Source organism: Bactrocera latifrons, unplaced genomic scaffold, assembly GCF_001853355.1.
Source record: "Bactrocera latifrons isolate USDA-ARS-PBARC rearing strain unplaced genomic scaffold, ASM185335v1 scaffold_160, whole genome shotgun sequence".
NCBI lineage: Eukaryota > Metazoa > Arthropoda > Insecta > Diptera > Tephritidae > Bactrocera > Bactrocera latifrons.
In genome coordinates this window covers 171260-187613 of record NW_017535075.1, presented here as the reverse complement: position 1 = coordinate 187613, position 16354 = coordinate 171260, and the positions used below count along the sequence as shown (strand labels likewise).

The window sequence follows — 16354 nt, the reverse complement described above, 5'->3', positions numbered from 1 at the left end:
TTTTCAAAAATAATATTAATAATAAAATGTGTTTTACTAAAAGTAACAATAATATTGAAGATTTTCGCATAAGTAAATCAGTAAACCACTTACTAGTATTCTTCAATCTCAAGTAATAAATGCGTAATAAATTGTGTAAATTACTACATACGCACACAGTATTGTATATTTATTTATATTTACGTCTAGTCTTTTCACACACATACAAGTACAAAAATATTATAAGTAATAATCCAAGAGCTCCATAGAGGACATAAAATCGATACGTTATTAAGCTTATTATGCACTGGTCAGTAGCGCTTATCTTTTCCGAAAATATTATTTCTATTAACAGATTTACGAACACATACATACCGACATAGACATCATTGATTTACTTACAAGCTTAGGTAGACAAAGTGTTGCAGTGAAAAAGGCGAAAAGTGCAAATTAATTGGCAAATTTCATAGAGAAATTATTGCAGCTTTTTAATTTAATCTGTTTAAGTGACTGCGGATATGTACCTTGAAAAATTGGCACGAACGCTTAATTAGTGCAAATTTCTTCAATTAGTTAAAATTTTTTCATATTAATTTCTTCATAGTTTTTCGTAAATTAATCTTTAAACATTTAATCTGCGAAAATATAAAATTTAATTTTACAGTTATGTGAAGACATACACCCCCAATAAAAATCATATGTGCCAATATGCTTATTAATGTCGATATGCTGCCGGGGCGTATAAGTAATTTACATAATATTATAATTGGGCACATTTAACATTACGTATACGCCATGGGTTATGTATACATAAACGTGCACTAGAGCGAATCAATTTACAGGGAGCAAAAAGTCCGTAAAATCGCAAACGCTGAAACTTTCGATCATTCTGAACAACTTTGACTGAGAGAATTTGGTCTTAAAACCGGTTTCGAGCCAGCGATTTTTTAGGATTACAAGTTGATTGATTATTGTTCGTTAGTTTTTAAGATATAAGAATGAAATTAGTTACGTAGATGTATTTTGATGTTTCAATACAGATCTTCAGTTCACACAACTATATCACATCACTTTTTTTAAACTTTGTCTTTAAAATCGCTGACTCGAAACCGGTTTTAGACCCATAGTCTCTTAGGCGAAGTTGATCAGAATGATAAACGGAACAATTCCGGCATACGAGAGCTTATAAAAAAAAAAAACGCTCTAACGTATACATATAATGTATAAATAATATTAACGCAGTTGCTTAAACAATCTAATATAAACACTGTTATGCCTACAAAAATGTATTTTTGATAATTGTACACAGGAAGAAAAATCTATTTCGCCGCAACAGGTTAACCAGTGTACTATTAATTTTATCAACTTTTGATTTTAGATAAAAAATTATTTCAATATTAAAATTTTGAAGAAAATGTATACCTTAAGGGGGGAGCCTGCTTTAGAGGCTTTAAAAAATCTATATTTTCAAGGATTTTTTTGAAAAGGGAAGAAATGTCTGATTGAAATGAAACTTTTAAGATTTATTCTTATATATTTGAAGAGTGTTCTCAAATTTTTTTATTATTATACATTAGACATTCTTCATGTTTGAAGAAATTTACGGAGGCACCGAGTGTTTAATTTCCGTGTGGCAGGCAAGATGCAGATCGCAATTTTCATTTGAAAGAAAAAACCAAAAGAAATTTTTAATTTTCAATAGTGTAATTCCTAGGTGAACCAAGAAAATTCAACAAAAAGTAAAAAACTCAACAAAACGTGCAAAAATCAAAAATGTTCAATAGATTGAAAAAATGCATTTAAAAAAATTTACTTTAAATCGTTTAAAAACCGGATTAATGTAAACTTTCTTAAGGTATTTTAGGTTCACCTTGAAGAGAATTTAATTCCAAATACAACGCATTTTGATTCGTTTCGATAAGACGTTTACTTTTTTTCCTATCTTGCCCGAGAATTTGAAAAAATCAGAAGAATGAAAAAATGGAAATCCGAGAGCGTCAAAGTTTTCGCTTTCTGCACAATCACTCATATGTCCGCTAGACGCTCGGTCACTATTTTCCTTTTAGCTTCGAAAACATTTCGAATTCTCATATAAAACTTTGAGGACGTATTTTAAGGAGATTTAAGCAAAAAAAAAATCGATTTTTTGAAGCTTCTAAATCAGCTGATCCCATGACCTTTCTATTGACTATTTTAAGTTGGCAAGAAAATAAAAAAGAATTGCCTACAATTAGGCGCACATGCTAATACTAAAGAATATTTGTTCGCAGTCTCAAACCCCCTTAAACTGGAGCATTTAGTTAAAGTGTCATTAAATTTCTGCAGATACTTACACATGTGCTTCATTATAAGTTCCGTGCTTTTTTCAGAAACTACTATTTTATAATTAAATGGCTGTGGATGTAAAATCGATCTCTATTGTTTAAAATAAACTGTGCCATTTGAAATTAGCACTTTCGGCGTTGTCCAAACCAAAATACTTTAGAAGCCAAAATACTTTGTTTCCTTAGCAGTTTTTAACGATAGTAAAGAGTTTTCGAAATTTAATTTCGAATTTTACTCATCATATCGATTTTGAGGTAAAAAAGTTGTGCATACATTTTTTAAACTTTTTCGATTAAGTCTTGATGTATAAGGTATTTTATTAGAGGAATTTTGATAAAGTAATAGGTATTTTGTCCACTTGCTTTCGAAAATTCTATATTATTTCGTTTTTCCGGATTATTTCGGGCATATAGTCGTATAAACTGCGCCCTCTGAAAATTATCTTACTTGTCTTATCTTACCTCACTTTGAGCCTAGTTAACCTTATATTGCCAACAATACGCAGAGTTTTGTTTTATTTTATTAAAAATTTCCTGATGAAATCTTTTACTATATTCAAACTATACCTCAAACAAATTCCAAGTTAAAAACAAAAAAACTCCTAAAATGACGGCAGCCTTGTCCTACTTAGATATACTCAAAGCAAATTTTCTCCCCATTTGTCGCTGATTATAATGTCAATACATTTTTCTCAAACGTCTTTTGTTTTCAGCATTGCATTCTTCTGCTCATTTGCAACATTTCAAGGTCATCTAAGTCTCTTACTGCAGTTGCATTATGCTCTACGCATTTATGGCGAATATTTTTCCATTAAAATCAATTTGCCTGAAATGGAACAAGCATTTATCGTTTGCTTTCAAAATGATCAGCATATTTCCACTGAGGCAATGCGTGCAGCAGGCAAATTCATAACTACTCCCACCTACATACATACCGATATTTTGTGGACTTCTATCGAAGTGCGTATGCACATGTCAATTGCTGCCATCGAACAATAATATTGTTTGTTGAATCGCATTGTTCACTCAATCACTGCAATTAATTCAAATCAACTAAGGGGGAGCTAAGCTCGCTGGGATGCCGGAAGACATACTGTATAAAACATGTGAGCAAGAGGTAGATTCGAGAGTATAGCATTAACCTTTGTCGTTTTGACACGATTCAGGTGATAAAAACCGAATCAAAGACGGTCTTGAAGGCCATACCGGTTAAAGTCTATTCCGATTGATTCGAAGATTGGAAAAAGCGTTGGTTAAGGTGCCTTTCACCCGGTGCCGGAGTATGAAATTGGTTTGGAAGAAAAAATAAAAAAATTTATATTTCATAAAAAAATTCGTCTCACTTTTTGATCACGTTTAGTCTAGTTATATCTATTATAGACAACCTTTAGTTGAACTAAACAATTATGTTTCGTAGCTACATGTTGCGGGAGTATAAATATAAATTACATTTAATGCAGCTGAAATGAAAATATTTTTTGATGTCATTTAAGGAATGCAATTCAATATATTTCGATGCGATGATTAGTCACTTCATTTTGTAAGCGCGGAAAGCAATCGAAAAAATGCAAAAAAAAAAAAACAATTATTGAGCAATCGATTTTAATTGTATATGCGTTGCCCCAGAGCTGCTTAAAATCGTGCTAACGACTTCCGGTGGAAAATTACAGCTTTGTGGAGTCGCTAGATAGGATTTTGTGGTCCGCATTTGAGTGACCGATTTCCATGTAACAAAAGTTATAAAAATGAAATTTCCTTGGAAATGGAATTTTCATAGCTTTTTTATTACATACCATCTACGAAAATTCTATAAAGCCTTGCTTAAAAAGCCGAATATCTCGAGATGTATTAATGATAGCGATTTTGACCCCGAACCTTTTTATTGCAAATAATATTTCCTACAAGTTTGGAGTGTTCATTTTTTCTATAGCTCTTGTCATTTGCGAGATATATACAAAAAAATGTGAGTTTCGTGGAAAAATCAGGTTGAGAACCACGTATTACCTCGCCGGTGTGAGTTTCGACTGTGTCACAATGAGCACTTTTGTAGAGTGTTCAACTCTGAGGAATATGTGTCTAAAGTCAAAGCGATGCCATAAAATCTCCTCTGAGCTATAGAAATTTAAAGATAAAAAATCATTGTCGTGTTTTTTCAATGGAAAATTTTTACATGCCTTGGTCCAGTCCTTAATATTAATATTAAGGGCTCACTTTTTCAGGGAATTTATTTTAGGGTATTTCCAAGGAATTTCATGATGGGACCGAAAAAAATTAATATTTCCAAAAAAAACAAAAAGACAAAAAAAAAACCACCCTAATTAATACACAGACAGGAGAGTTCTAATTCTAAATGCGATCTTCATATAGGTACAAGCTGTATTCGAAAAGTAATTTGTTAACTCATTTTTAAAAAACGGTTGTTATTACTTATTTATCAGTTTCATTGTTAACTTCTCCAGAGCAAGCCTTTTAGATATAACCGTGCTTGAACTCTCGAATCCTTTAAATTCTCTCTACTCCAATTACTAAGAAAACGTCGCAAAGTCTTCGTCTTACACTACTACTGTGTTGATCACAACGATTTGATAATTGCTGAAAATATTAAGGCATTTGTCGATACTAGGTTGAATTTGGTGAAACTATTGTGCTCATGCAGAGTCACGCTCCTCGTAGTATAATTGGGCATTGATTTTTCGCCTGATCAAATTTGACCCGGACTAATTCATGTACAATTGCTGGCGTACACCGAGGACGTATATCGATTACATCAGTATCATTGACCCTAACAACTGCGCCATTAGTTCTGCTTTCTCCAGACTCAATAAAGAAACGTCTGGTAATGAACGAAGTCAAGACAAAATATCTCCTGTCATCAAACAAACAATGGTCACACTCTAGACTTAGCTAACACATCACTGTTCATAGTCATAACTTCGAAGTTGTAGGTAATTTCATCTATCTTGGTACCAGCATTAAAACCAACAACAACGTCCGCCTCGAAATCCAACGCAGAATAACTCTGGCCAACAGGTATCAGCCTTCGGCCTAAGTAGGCAATTGAGAAGTAAAGTCCTTTTTCGACGAACAAAGACCAAATTCTACAAGTCACTACTATATATGGTGCAGAGGTATGGACGAAGACAACATCTGCTGCGTCGACGAAGAGTTTTCGAGAGAAAGGTTCTGCGGAAGATTATGGCTGATTTATGTGCGAGATATACGAGGACATTGGCATAGTGTAGATGAAAACACTCCAGCTCTGAAAGTACTCGACGCAGTACAGGACGGGGGAAGCAGAAAGAGAGGAAGACCTCCACTCTGTTGGAACGACCAGCTGGAGAGGGACCTGGAAAGATAACTCTAAAGTGAAAAATACGTTTTTTAGTTAAAATCTTAACTTAGAACTCGGAAGAAAGAAAAATAATTAAATAAAAAAAATAAAATAAAAGAAACTTAAATATTTGGCAGACATTTTTTTTTTCATATTGTAATCAAAAAAAAATAAAACCTTCGTCCAAGTCTTAGAGGATTGTATCTCAAACATCTGCATAAAATTTCATGATATTCGATTTTTTAGTTCTCGAGAAATCTTGTCAAACGACTTGAAACAGTTCTTCACAGTTTCGGGAAAGACACGTATAAAGACGGCGCACTTAGCCTAGATAGCCTCGAGTGCCCAAGTTCTCAAGGCAGTATCTCCGAAACCTCGGACAATATTCTGGTGTAGGTGTTGTACAATTTAATAAGACAATAAAAAAATTTATTTTTTGAAACCCCTTAATGACGAACCGTTATAATTCTTGTGCTGGCTCAGGAGACAGTTTTTATAGGAGCTAGTTGCTAAAGTGGTCCGACATCGGCGGTTCTGACAAGCGAGCAGCTTCTTTGGGAGAGGCCGGGTACAAAATTTCACCGTTATGTAAAAAACTGTGGGGCTAGTTCGTTTATATATAGACGAATAGTCGAACGAACAGATGGATACTGGCTAAATCGACTTACCTCTCACCAGAATCATTTACTATATATATATACTTTATAGAGTTTACGATGTTTCCTTCTTCCCGGTATAATAAAATACCCTTACTGACGAACTTAATCGTATTAAGCATTGCTTTTGAATTTCATTTTAAAACCCCCCGTCCACGAAAAACCTAACTTATCATAATTTAACCCCCACACCCATAGGAGTATATATATGGTATTTGTAAGCATAAAACTGTTTATTTGCACTTCTAGAACAATTTCAATTAATTAGCTTCTTCTTAGCAAACAATCAACTGCAGCAGTGACAGCAAAAAGTCGAGAGGAAAAAAAGGGACCAATAAACCTTCACCACATATTAACTAGAGTTAACGGGGTCAACGTTGACAAGGGTTCGAAACGGGTTACACGCAGCCATGGCACACGCTGTGAAAACAAAAACGGGCTCAAATATCAAATGAAATTTAGATAAACGCTTATACTTACACACAGGCATAAGCAAATTTGACAGAAATATCTATATATATCTACTTATATACATGTATGTTACTCGTATATTTGTGGATGTTTGTGAGCTTTCATATGAATGAAAGCTGCCGCACTTTTATTGTAAATACTGACGCATATCAATGATTGCAAACGCTTCTATATACTCGTATATATGTATATATACATATATACATAAATGTGTATATATATATATACCACTGCTTTTGGCGGTGACTGTGCGCCTACTCATACATCCACCTCTCTATAAAAACATATGTAGTCGTAGTACAAATGAGTGAGCCCACAAATTTGCCGGCCGGCCTTTTCTCTGCACATTTTTTTTTTTGTCGATTTCTGCTCTTTTGTCAGCCGCTTGTTTGGCAAAACTATCCTTTTACTGTGTGCCTACATAAGGAGCGACAAATTGGACACTCATAAAAAGCTGAAGGCTGTCAAAATTTATGCACGAAGCAATGAGAACTAGTGATTTATTCAAATAACTGTGCAAATATAAACATATGTATCCTATGTGATCCCCACTAGGAAAGTATGGACCAAGAACACCTTTTCATTAAGTAGGCTTAATGGGTTATATACAGTTAGAAGACCGAAAAAAGCAAGTCTTCCAGAATTTATTGATGCCTTGTAGATCCAAAAATTTGTGCAGATATTATGGTATATTTTAACTGTATTTTAAGACTTTGTATTAGACAAAATATTTATTTTCAAAGGAGCTACAGCTGAACTCCGGAAGCTATTCTCGAAAAAAAACACGTTTTGCGATGACCACCATATCTCCGTACTGGATCCTCTGAAATTAAGAAAATAAACCTAATTCGTTAGAGTATTGTTAAATCTAGTAACTAATAGAAGGAATAAGCAAAATAAAACATTTTGACAAAATAGCGGTTTCTAAAATTTTTTTGAACAAAATTTCGGCCTTAATTGTTTATAAAGAAATATTTACCGGTGAGAAAAATATTTTTTTTGATAACGTTACTTTAAGATTATGAAATAAAATACGATCTACTTAATCTAAAACAAAATCGTATTTTCCTCATTCTGTGCTAACTTTCATGGGATTGGTATGAAGTTGTTGACACTAATGTTCAGATAATAAAAAGAAATAATTGTCCGTCTTTCAAAGTAAATATCAATTCATATGTGATACTAAATTGGGAATTCAGACAAGTACCTTCTCTTTACCTAATATTGATAAATTAAATCATTCATGTTAAATTTGTTGGGCCTTAGTTCAATTTTTCCTAATAACTAAAATACTAATTTGATGGTGAATGAAAGCAAAACGAGCAAAACAAAAACGAAAAATGTAACATTCTTGAATTTCAAAGCCAATTATGTAAGAACTATAAATAGCAAAGTACCATCTGTTCAAATTTGACTGGGACAAAAAAACTTCATTTTTACGTATTTCAATGAAAATCTTTATAATCGCCAATAAAAGCGACCAACGATTACTCCAACTTTCCATACACTTGTTATAAACCTTGGTTCAGAAAGCCTTCAGTACCTTCAGCGATTGACTACTTATGACTTCAATAAACTAATGCCGCGTTCCCCGTGTGAATATTTCAGTTCCGACAACAGAAAAACTACACAGGGAGCGAATCTGTGGGGATGACTTTCATTTCGTGTTTAAACAAAAATTCAGTCATGCTGCGAATGTTATCAACTTTACAAGATGTCGAAGGCAAGTTTTTAGTGACTTCAATATCTTCACTGAAAACTTTGTGCCTCTCAAATACTTACATTACGTAGCCCTGATTCCATTTAAAAAAATGTCGAACAAACTCGTCTTTCAATTTAAAAAAATGTCGAACAAACTCGTCTTTCAATTTTTTTTTTTTTTTTTTTTTTTTTTTGGTTTTGATGGTAAAAAAAATATTTTGTCAATCCAGGAAAAAAGTATAATAATAACATGAAAGCATTCTACCTTAATTGAAATACAAAAATATATAAATACTACTATGGAAGTCGACGTCGACGCCAACGTCGCCACGCGCGCTATCATGCTACGCAGCAACTTCGCTACGCAAACACGCGCTCGTAATCGTTATCACAGCTGGCTGAGCTTCGTTTGAACACTTCGGCATCAAGTGACTGCGCCACATTGGCGTTGCGTTCGCGTTCAGCGTTGCTGTTAGCGCTGTTGCTGTCGGCCGGCGTCGGTGTCGGACTCATGCAATCGCATTAGCTCCAGCAGCTTTTATGCTTACCGCTACCGGCAGTTAAGGCATTCCAGTGGCACACGCTCGGACAGTATGCCACGAGCCGCGCTAACGATTGGATGTAAAAAATTTCAAGTGCGCAAAAAACAGCTGTACAAGTGAATTGTTTACAACGAGTAATCGATTATTCGACGCGTATTTATGCAAAGTTGACTTTTGCTGCGAAAAAAAAAATATATTTTTTGAGAACATAAAAATTTTAATTGAAAGAAATAGTTATTATTGAAAATTCTCAATTGGCGAAAATTCAAAAAAAAAAAAAAAAATTTGCGAAAATTGGAAAAAATTTATTGGCGAAAATTGAAAACAAAAATTAATGGGAAAAAAAATTTGGTGAAAATTTAAATAAAATATTTTTTTGACGCAAATTAAAAAAAAAAAAAATTATTGGCGAAAATTTAAATTTTTTTCGCAATCGAAAATTTTAATTGGACTGCTTTTATAAGCATATCACAAATCAGTGTAAAAAATAATTTTGTGCAATTGGCGCAAAATGCTTTTATTTTAATTAAAAACAACTCAAACGCAGCAGAAAAGTAATGCGAAACTTGTTTACTTTTGCTTGCACCAATGCTGCACCGGCAGCTTCCACCAGTGCAACGCCACTTCGATAAAGCAGCCAATAAATTATTTTTAAGCTATTTGGCATTTAAGTGGATTTGAATTTTTTATGCGCAATAGCAATAACCACAACTAATGTATTTACAAAAACAAAAAAAGAAACAAGAAAATCAAAATTTGTAAAATCTTGAAAAAAATAAAAAAAGAAATTAAAATTTTAAATGTAGAAAAATAAACTCAAGTTGCAGAAAAACGCAAAAAATATATTTAACAACACCAACAACAATTAAGTGGTTGTGAATTACAATTTTCACCGGCAGCGCAAAGGTGATCGTTCATCGCAGTTGAACGTTTTGTGCTTTGCTTCACTATACTTTGTTGTTGTTGTCATAAAAAACAAAAATAACGACAACAACGATTTATGTACGTACATATTTAATGAGATATTTAAGTGAGAACAAACTATATATTAAGTATACGCCCGGCTGAGAACAGACACATCTGCTTTCGCGACGCATTTTTGTCAAACAAGCAAGTGCAATAATAAAAACCAGTTATAAAAAATACAACAATTATAAAAAGAAAGCAAAAACGATACAAATATAAAACAAACAAAAAATTGTTAACGAAAACAATAACAACACATAATAATAATAATAGTAGATAATATAACTAATACAAATAACCGTTATGGCGAACACCAGCGTTCTATCTTTGATCTCACTCGATAGCGGGGCGGCGGCGGCGACGACGGCCGATGATTTCGCTTGGAATGTCAGCTCGACTGCAGTACCGAGCATTGTGGCTCAACCGTTGGCGCTCTATCACAATCGGCGCCGCTTCTTGTTCAGCGGCATTGTGCTGCTGCTCGGCGTTATTGGCAATTTATTGGCGCTGATCATTTTGGCGCGCAAAAAAGCGACAAAAAATAGCAAATACACACTTATGCTGCGGTAAGTGCAACTACTATTATACATATGTGTGCGTGTTGGTGTTTGATTCGCTGCCTGCGCAGTGAGCCTGCTGTGGTCTACACTCGAATGCTCACTAAAGCGGCACTTAATTGGTTCAGCGACCGTTTGGTTTTGTATGAGGTTCAAGGTGTCGCCGCCAGTGGCCACTGGTGTCTGCCGCGCTGTCAACACGTAGTTTTATATGTGCAGCATGTGGAAACTTAGGAAGTGTGTGCGCAAAATCAGCACGTTAAGAAGTGAAGTGTGTTGGGCACAAAATTTGGCTAGATTTACTGAATTTTCAGATTTTGGTTTACAAATGTGTAACTTAAATGAGTTTGAATTCACAATTTGGCATTGGTTTTCATTGACTTTTTGTTAAAAGTATGGGAAAACAAGAAAATAAGAAAAATAATTGAAGTCGACTGCAGCGAAGCCTTCACAGTTGCATTTCTTATAGCATAAAAGGGTATACAAATATCTGTAACCTAATTTCGATCGGTAAGTTTGTATGGCAGCAATATGTTATAGTGTTCCGATCTGAACAATATGTTCGGCGATTGTGGTGCTACTTCAATGAATAATCTATAGCCAATTTCGAGAAGATTAAATGTCAAATAAAACGTTTTCATAGAAGGACTTATTTTCGATGGGTCCGCTGGTGGCAGCATATCGACGATCGCAACAAAAGAGGTTCTGCTAAGGGAAAAAAGAATTTGTGCAAATTTTCAAATCAATACCTCAAAAACTGTGGGACTACTGACTACTTAATATAATAATATGGTATAATGTTCGAAAGTTTGTTCGAAAGTTTGCTTGAAAGCTTAATATTATATTTTGAAGGTCATCTATCTGTTAGAAATTTCATTCCGCATATGGTTTTAATTCCAGGAGAATGAAGCATTCTTTCAATATACACAGACAGATTACAGGTTATATGTCTTTACATTTTCGGAAATTGTACAAATCAAAACTTATTTTAAGACATTCTGTCAGTTTTCAGTATACAGTTTTCAGTTTTTACGCCAAAAATAAAAGACGTCACATTAAAAGGAAAATACCTTACAATAACTAGGCACTAAACGTTTGGTATTTTAAATACCGAAAAAATGCAATGCTCTTTTTTTTATATCTATACACGACAAAAGCAACTTTTGACCCTTCCATGTGATATTATTGCAATATTTAATTATATAATATGAGCTCTGTGATGACCTAGACTTTCATTGGCTGGAATCTATAAATTTGCTCAAGGCTACAAAAAAATATATATTTTAACCCTTCAAAATGACCTCAATGCAATATTTGATTGTACAATAAGTGTTCCAATATTTTTAGTAGTCAAAATATGAGCTTTGCGATGACTTAAAGCTTTCATTTGTGCTTTCATTACGGCCTTACTTTTTGGTAAGAGTAATTCTACTTTAAAGGAAGATTAACAATCATTTCCTGAATAAAACACCTTTTCTTATAAATATAACGACTCCTCCTTATATTTCTATCCCATGAATCTAAAAATTAGCTCTAGGTTTTTTTCAAGCGATTTATTATAAAAGCCCTATAAACAAACGAATTTCCTGACAGAAGCATTTATATAGTATAAACATCAAACCCTCCCTCCAATAGGGATTATTTTAAGTTTTTATTAGAGATTTAGCTTCGATAACAGTAACTCTACCAATAAGGCAGAATGATGAAAAATACACGACTAGGTTTATTTTTATTTCATTTACGAGGGCTGCTATTTATTTTTATTGGCAAATTATTTAAAAATTGGCATTGGCTTTAGAAAACTCTTTTATCGGTTTTCATGTTCAAATGGGAATAATTCGACATATGGATAAACTGACATTTCATTTTCTATTAAAAAACGAATCTTTGTAAAAAAGATCCAAAGACATTGATTAATTTCTTCTCTCTCTTTTTACGAATTTGTACTACTTTACCACTGTTTTCTCATCAAATGTGATCAGTCCCGATCCATTTACATTCTGCGATTGCTTAAGCCGCGACGAAATGTTTTTTTCCATTTTTACCGTGAAAAATAGTTCAATTCGATTGGAATGTAATTCGTGGACGAAATCGTTGAAAATGGTGAATTTTTTTTTTTTTTTTTTTTTTTTTGGAGTGGAACAAAGCATTAGGTGTATTTGGTGAAATCAGACATGTCAAACATGTCAGTTTATTACAAATTTTTTCACTTGTGTCCACTTCGCAGCTGTCCATCAGACATCTTTCAAAGTATTTCGAAGCTAACTCAGTGTTTAGACTTTTTAAATCACTAATCGAGTTCGAAAGAAAGTTTTGTTACTAATGTCCGACCATGTCTCATTCTCAACATAGCTATATATAGTACAGTTATATTCTAACACACAATTCTCACACCACGCCCAAATTTACTGACCAAACAGCTGGTTCACCAATTTATTATTTGTCGTTATTATCAGTCATCCGCTTTAGAACTAGCACCTTTTAACCCTTAGGGAGCAACACGCTATCACAGCTATATTTGAACATGTTTGTGTAAATATAATATATGTAGAAATTCCCGAAGTTTTATTCGCTTAGCAATTAGTTCGAATTTGGCGTATTAGCAACTAAAGCAAACAAAAGCTCTGTGTTATGCCGTCTATCTGACTGAGGTTCAAAATGTCTGCGGTGCGCATAAATAATTAGCTTATCACATTTAAATTCTATGTCAAAGAAATTTAGAGTGAAAATATGTAGTAAGTGCAAAAGTACGTATCATGGATTGGTTAAAATTGTTTATAGTTCGAAGCCGTGCAGAAAAACGTGGTGATAGAAAGACTTGCCGCGTTACTCAATATAAATATATTTTTGATTTAAATATATTTCTTTGCACCTTGAAAGACTTGAAAATGTATGCAGTTTATGAACCCCCTAACTCGAATCACCATAATCCACAAAAAACCCTCGAGTTAGCGAGACTTCGACTTCCATTGCCAATTCAAAGCTCGAGTTATGTAAAACATCAAGTTATGGAAGTTCAACTGTATTTCTAAAAATGTCCTGACATATATGTGACCTGGTCTAAGAAAAGGGAGCTAACGTGCGAAAACTAATTTTCTGGGAAACAGCTGCAACTCGTTTCGGCAGTTTCTCGTTATCTCATTAATTGTTCTCCTTTCCAGAGGCTTCAAGGACGTCCAGTAAGTGTTGTTTTTGGTCGAAATATTATTATAGTTCATCGTGTAAGTTGCTGGTGTGGAACATTTAAAAAAGTAACACTGAAGAAGTGACATTTACTCTAATACCGCGCAGCTGCTGTTGCCTTGTTTTCATTCGTCTCTCTTTCCGGATGTTCTGTTATCACATTTTTGTAAGTGTTTCTGTTGATTATCGTCTTCGCATTTCGCATGAAATGAAACATGAGTGTTGATGAGGAGTTCAGTGCCGTATACGGACAATATTTCCATGAAAAGGATGATGAAAACAATAAAGAGAGCGATTATGATGAAGACGAAGTATGTGTATCGCAGGCAGAAGATGATACCGAACAAACTTTTGTTAAGATTGACCTGTCTGTTGTTGAAGTAAAGGAGGAGGAGCTGGTAACAAAATTTCTGTCAAAAGATTGTTGTAATAATAAATGTCATACAATGATACCACGGGAAATGATCGAGAGTACGCGGAACAATTGTTTAGAGATTTTTAGGGAACTTTCAAACAAGTTATGACTTTTTGGATTCTATCACGTGAAAAAGCATCTCATCTTCCATCCGAATCAACTAAAAAGTGAAAATTGGTTTTTTGACATCTAAGCCCCCTTTCCGTAGACCAGGTCACATATAGGTTTTGTCGAAAATTTACTTGATGAAAAGCTGTGTGTGCCGGTAATTAGTTCCGAGAAAAAATGTCTAGTGGTGAGGATTGTGATTAATAATATATAAAAGCATACGGGAAATGAACGGAGGACTGGTCAAAATTTAGATTTTTGACAAAATGGCGGCTTTCTCAAAATGTCGATTTTGTGAAAAAATTACACTGTAGAGGGACTTAAAATCGATATTATTATCTAAAAGTAAGGAAGGGCTAAGTTTGTTAGAAAACGAAAATTGTTATACAAGTATGTAGTATATGGGAGTTGGGTAGTTCGACCAAATTTTATCTATTAACTATTATCACGCCACATACTAACTCAATCGTCCTGGTTTCATTAAGGTGGCGTGAAGCGAATGTTCGAAAATTCTGACATATTTGTACATAGTTACATATATGGGGGCTTGGTCAAGTTTTCGCACAATTTAATCTATTTTAGGCTCATAAATACGCTTATGAGTAAAACACGCTAGCTGATTTTCATTGCAATGACTGACGTATTAGCCGATACATGCAGTATAAAGGCACCCGGAAGTTCGAAAATCTTTATATTAAGTATATGGGGGCTCAGAGAAGTATTGACCCGATTCAATCCATTTTTGATACACAGACATACCATTGTCAGGAAAGGATTGTCTCCGAATTTCAATTGTGAAACCCATACATTAACTGATATTTTCGGTTAAAAGTAATTTTCGGGGGGCACATATTTGGTACCATAAGTTTTTTGGCTATGAGGTGGCATTCATTGAAAGTTTTATCGCGTTATTTTAATTGCTTCATAATTTGTACACTGGAATGTGAAAGAATCAAATGGAATTTTTCATTGCGTTATGCGGAAAGTAGTTGCGGCTATAGTCAGATTTAGTCCGCCCATTTTCACATAGTATGATAACAATGTCAGCGGAATTTCACATACCGAATTTGGTTTAAATCGATCGAGCTGGTCTCGAGATATGTGCTTTCACCTGAAAGTGGGCGGTGCCACGCCCATCGTCCGAGTTCCATTAAGACCCTATCATATGATCTTGGGAGTAAAGTTTAATTTATTTTGAAGAAATTCTCCTCACCGACTTAGAAAACAGTAGAGCAAATTGCGTTGCTTGTTTTGGGTCCGATTTTGACCCCAGTTCCATTAAGACCCTATCATATGATCTTGGGAGTAAAGTTTAATTTATTTTGAAGAAATTCTCCTCACCGACTTAGAAAACAGCAGAGCAAATTGCGTTGCTTGTTTTGGGAGCTGATTACACCAAGCTAAAAAATTCTTACAAATGCGCTCATATCTCCCAAACCATTTGCCGAATCAAGATAAAATTTCGAGAAATGTATATTCTTAAAAATATGTGTTTTTTATATACCACATAGGCAAAACAAACAAGTAAGGAAGGGCTAAGTTCGGGTGTCACCGAACATTTTATACTCTCGCATCAAATACCGTATTTGTGTAAAGTTTTATTCCGCTATCATCATTTTTTCCTAATGGATATATTATACAGAGAAGGCAATAGATGGAATTCAAAATAGCGATTAGCGATAGATTTCACCTATATTTCGTACATTTCATCAGGGTGCTAAGAAACTATTATGCACCGAATTTCATTGAAATCGGTCGAGTACTTCCTGAGATATGGTTTTTGGTCCATAAGTGGGCGACGCCACGCCCATTTTCAATTTAAAAAAAAAACCCTGAATGACGTTTTTTTGTTAGTCGGTTAACGCACTTTTAGTGATTTTCAACATAACCTTTGTATGGGAGGTGGGCGTGGTTATTATCTGATGAGATAGAGTTTGGTTGACATAGCTATAGTAGCTTCCGAGATATGTACAAAAAACTTAGTAGGGGGCGGGGCCACGCCCACTTTTCCAAAAAAATGACGTCCAAATATGCCCCTCGCTAATGCGATCCTTTGTGCCAAATTTCATTTTAATATCTTTATTTATGGCTTAGTTATGACACTTTATAGGTTTTCGGTTT

The 16354-nt window shown here is 34.2% G+C and overlaps 1 protein-coding gene across 1 annotated transcript in view; it reads left to right on the top strand.

The window, feature by feature from the left end:
• Positions 1 to 9406: 9406 nt before the first annotated feature.
• Positions 9407 to 16354, top strand: part of LOC108966464 (prostaglandin D2 receptor) — a gene marked incomplete at its 5' end in the record, with an annotated part of 37212 nt that continues 30264 nt past the window's right edge. Inside the window, 1 exon segment of the mRNA XM_018929384.1 lies at positions 9407 to 10536. Within this exon segment, the coding sequence (XP_018784929.1) occupies positions 10274 to 10536 (263 nt within the window).